Source organism: Ovis canadensis, chromosome X (assembly GCF_042477335.2).
Source record: "Ovis canadensis isolate MfBH-ARS-UI-01 breed Bighorn chromosome X, ARS-UI_OviCan_v2, whole genome shotgun sequence".
Lineage (NCBI taxonomy): Eukaryota > Metazoa > Chordata > Mammalia > Artiodactyla > Bovidae > Ovis > Ovis canadensis.
In genome coordinates, this window is record NC_091727.1 from 103,478,623 (window position 1) to 103,482,317 (window position 3,695).

The window sequence follows — 3,695 nt, forward strand, 5'->3', positions numbered from 1 at the left end:
TTAGCCAATTCTTTGATACCTGCTTTAAGCAGTGGTAGTTAGGCCCCCACGCTACATGGAGTAGAATGTATGAACTTACTGTGGTGCTACATGAAAGAAAGAAACCTAACAGGATTTGGAAGGAAGTAGATTCAACTGTCCATCTGTCATTGGGTTGAGGGCTGCATAGGGCCTCTCACTTTCTTATTCACTTATTGTGGTTGGCCTGTGGGGTCATTCTGTGACAAGGGGATTAGCATATCATATACATACACTTGAGACACTGTTCATTATGCCCTTCAGCTATGTACTGAAAGTCTTCCAAGTGTTTAATGATTTCAGTTGAAGTGTGGAAATTAATCAGGAAAGAATCTAGTAATGCAGTGGAAAAGAGATTTAGTGTGAGAGAGTATGGTTTGAATTCTATCCAAGCATTTCTCTGATAACTTAAATAATTTTTCTTGATTTTTTTTTCCATAGAGGCTTTGCTTTGGGAATCAAGACTGCCCTCATGCAACCGTGGATAGCTCTTGAAGCATACTGGTTTTATCACTTGCGAGCTGGACTACCCAGAGCCTGAAGAGGCTCTAGGATAAAACTAACACTTGAAACAGGGTCATTCTATATAGAGAACTAAAGAACTATTTCTTTGGTGTTGTCTGCAGAGGTGAACTTACTAACATATTGGAACTTTAAGATTGTCAATAATTCAAGATAGGTGTGTTTTATTTGTAAAGAAACCATGGTTCCTGTAGCAGCACATGGTTTTGTCCAATTATGGAACAAGAAGAATGGGATGTCTAAGTCGAAGGAAGCAGTCGTCGAAGTATCGGGAAAAAAGAAGAAAACTAAATTGGTGATCTGTTTCTGTAATGGAGAAAGCAGAACTTTTGAACTACATAATAATATTAAAAATGTGGTCGTTAGATCCTATGGAGAAAAAGTGAATCACCTGCATTTAACTTTCCAAAATAATAGCTTCTTTTTTATGGAAAAAATATCCTCCAAAGATGTCAAAAAATTGAAGGCATTCCTGGATGGAGTCCATCAAAATCATCTTCCACCACCCATAAAACCTGATGTGGATAGCAGTGCCTTTGCCAGCACAACAGTACAGAAGACAGTTGATGAAACTTCATTTCAAAAAGTGGGTAAGAAGTCAGATAGTCAGTCTTTTGAGAAAGAAGAAAAAAACGGGACACCTTCATCTGCATCCGAATCACTAACATCTACCTATGAACAGTTAATAGAAGATGAATATGGGAAGAGGCAGAATATGGGAAGAGGAAGAAGCCCTCATTTCCAAAGAGGGAGTAGCTCTGCGAGAAAGAGGAAATCCAGGAGACACCTATTAAGAAATGTAAGCCACAATGAGAAGAAAGAATTGAGGATAAAAGGGTTAAAACAGAGTAAATTAGATTTAGAATTTTTATTTAAGATCAGTCCTTACCTACATGGCACTAATCTTTTCCCAAAACTGTCTGAGAATATATATTTCACATTTCTGTCAGAAGCAGAGTATGGTAAGGACGACCCATATTGGGACAGACTCAAGCTGACTCTTGACTACTACCCGGAGAAACTATGGCAAGGCTTCCCCAATTTGGGAAATACCTGTTACATGAATGCAGTTCTACAGTCTTTATTTTTGATTCCATCATTTGGTGATGATTTACTCAATCGGACTTACCCATGGTGTAAAATTCCCCCTGATGCACTTAGCATGTGCTTGGCACAGCTGTTTGTCTTGAAAGATATTTATAACATAAATATCAAGAAGAGGTTACTTGCGAATATTAAAAAAACCATTTCAGCAGTTGCAGAGATATTTGCTGACAACGCGCAGAATGATGCCCATGAGTTTCTAGGTCATTATTTAAGTCAGATGAAAGAAAACATGGAAAAATTAAACAAAGTTTGGAAGACTAAAATTGAATCTAAGGAAGAAAATTCACTTCAACCATTTTTTGTTGGCAGTGCAGCCAAGGAAGCACTCCTTTGTCCTGTCATCACTAATTTCGAGTTTGAGTTGCTGTGCTCTATTACTTGTAAAGCCTGTGGGCATGCTGTTCTTAAGACAGAAGTGAGTAATTACCTCCCCATCAATCTTCCCCAAGGACGGCAAGCACTTCCTTTTTCTATTCAATCTAGTCTTGATCTTTTCTTTGAAACAGAAAATCTTGAGTATACATGTGAGCAGTGTAAACACAAGAAATCTCATGTAAAGTATAAATTCAGTAGGCTACCTAGGGTCCTTATTGTTCATCTGAAGCGCTATAACTTTATTGAGTTTCGGTCCTTAAAGAAGGATGACCAAGAAGTCATTATTTCCAAAAATTTAAAGATATCTTCCCATTGCAATGAAAATACCAGACCACCATTTCCTTTAAACAAGAAAGCACATCTTATCAATCTCAAATTTTTAAAAATCTTTCGAAACCTAAATTCTGAAGCTATCAGTAAGTTGACACCATCAGCAAAGATGACCTCGGAATTCATGAAATCTTTGCCTTCATACATTGTACCAGATGATGAGCCTGAACCAGAAAAAGATCATGTTCATCATGAAGGTTCAAGAGAAGAAGAGAAACAAAAAGACCTCGGGAAATACTCTATACTAAAGATACTAGACTCCGCATTGGCAAACTCACAAGATGGATTAATCGTTGCAAGAGAGCTGTTAGCAGTGGCCTTAATGATGAATATGGAAGACTGCTCATTTTCTCTGAGAGAGATAACCATCAGCGACCCAGATGTATGTCAGAAAGTGTTTGAAAATCCAAAACTAAAGGAGGACGAGAGAATCAATATGTTTGCAGATTTTGAGGCTGTGGCTAAGATCACCAAAGATAAAGATGAAAACGCCAAAATTTCAGAAGACGTTTCCCCAGTGGCTGAACAGACCCAAAATAAAGAAAGGATGAAAACCTATGAACAAGCCCTTTGGCTGGCACTGCTTCAAAGCTTTCCAAAGCCAAAGACTCAAAAGAAAAAGTGCACAGAGAAACTCAAAAGACCAAAGGAATCAGGCGTCCAGGGAACCAAGGTGAATTCCCCAGGTGCATCGGGTCGCAATAAAAAGTCTAGAAAAAAGAGCTGTTTAGGTACAGAGAAGACAGAAGCTGCATCCAACGAACCAAAAGGAGAAGCCGAGATGGAAGATCGTCAGGCCTACCGGCTCATTGGTGTTCTCAGCCATCTTGGGAAGAGCCTAAATTCAGGCCATTATATCAGTGATGCCTACGACTTTGTAAGGCAAGAGTGGTTCACTTACAATGATTTGCAGGTGACAAATATCGAAGAGGCTACAATGCAAAAAGCTAGACTTTCCTCCGGGTATGTTTTCTTTTACATGCATAATGAGATCTTTGAAGAGCTGTTGGAAAGAGAGAGCTCCCCACCTTCAAGCACAGAGGTAGGGAAGATCTCTCAGGAGCAGGAAGAAAGACAGACTTAAATTGCACAAATCTGCTTGACTGCCTGTCTGGCTATCACTTTCTCCATGGAAGGAAAACTTTCAACTCTAGCCAAGCACAAAGGAGCAACTAGCATCCAGACCAAAGTTCAAGCAGAAACACTTACTTGAAAATAAATATTTGTTCTAACCCTGATCGAAACACCTTAACCCACAGTTCTGTGATAAACATTCATCTCCCCTAATAGAGTAGAACTGTGCTTTCCATATTCTACTAATGCAGTGAATTTTGAGTGTGGAC

General features: G+C 39.0%; 1 protein-coding gene across 1 annotated transcript; it reads left to right on the plus strand.

Annotated features, from left to right (window-relative positions):
• The first annotated feature begins 721 nt into the window (after window positions 1–721).
• USP26 (ubiquitin specific peptidase 26) lies at window positions 722–3,436 on the plus strand. Its single transcript, XM_070291226.1, has one exon. It carries the CDS (start codon window positions 722–724, stop codon window positions 3,434–3,436), a length of 2,715 nt encoding a protein of 904 aa, XP_070147327.1.
• The last annotated feature ends 259 nt before the right edge of the window (window positions 3,437–3,695 follow it).

Coding starts and splice junctions, on each gene's coding strand:
- USP26 (XM_070291226.1), top strand. CDS start 722: ATGGTTCCTGTAGCAGCACATGGTTTTGTCCAATTATGGAACAAGAAG.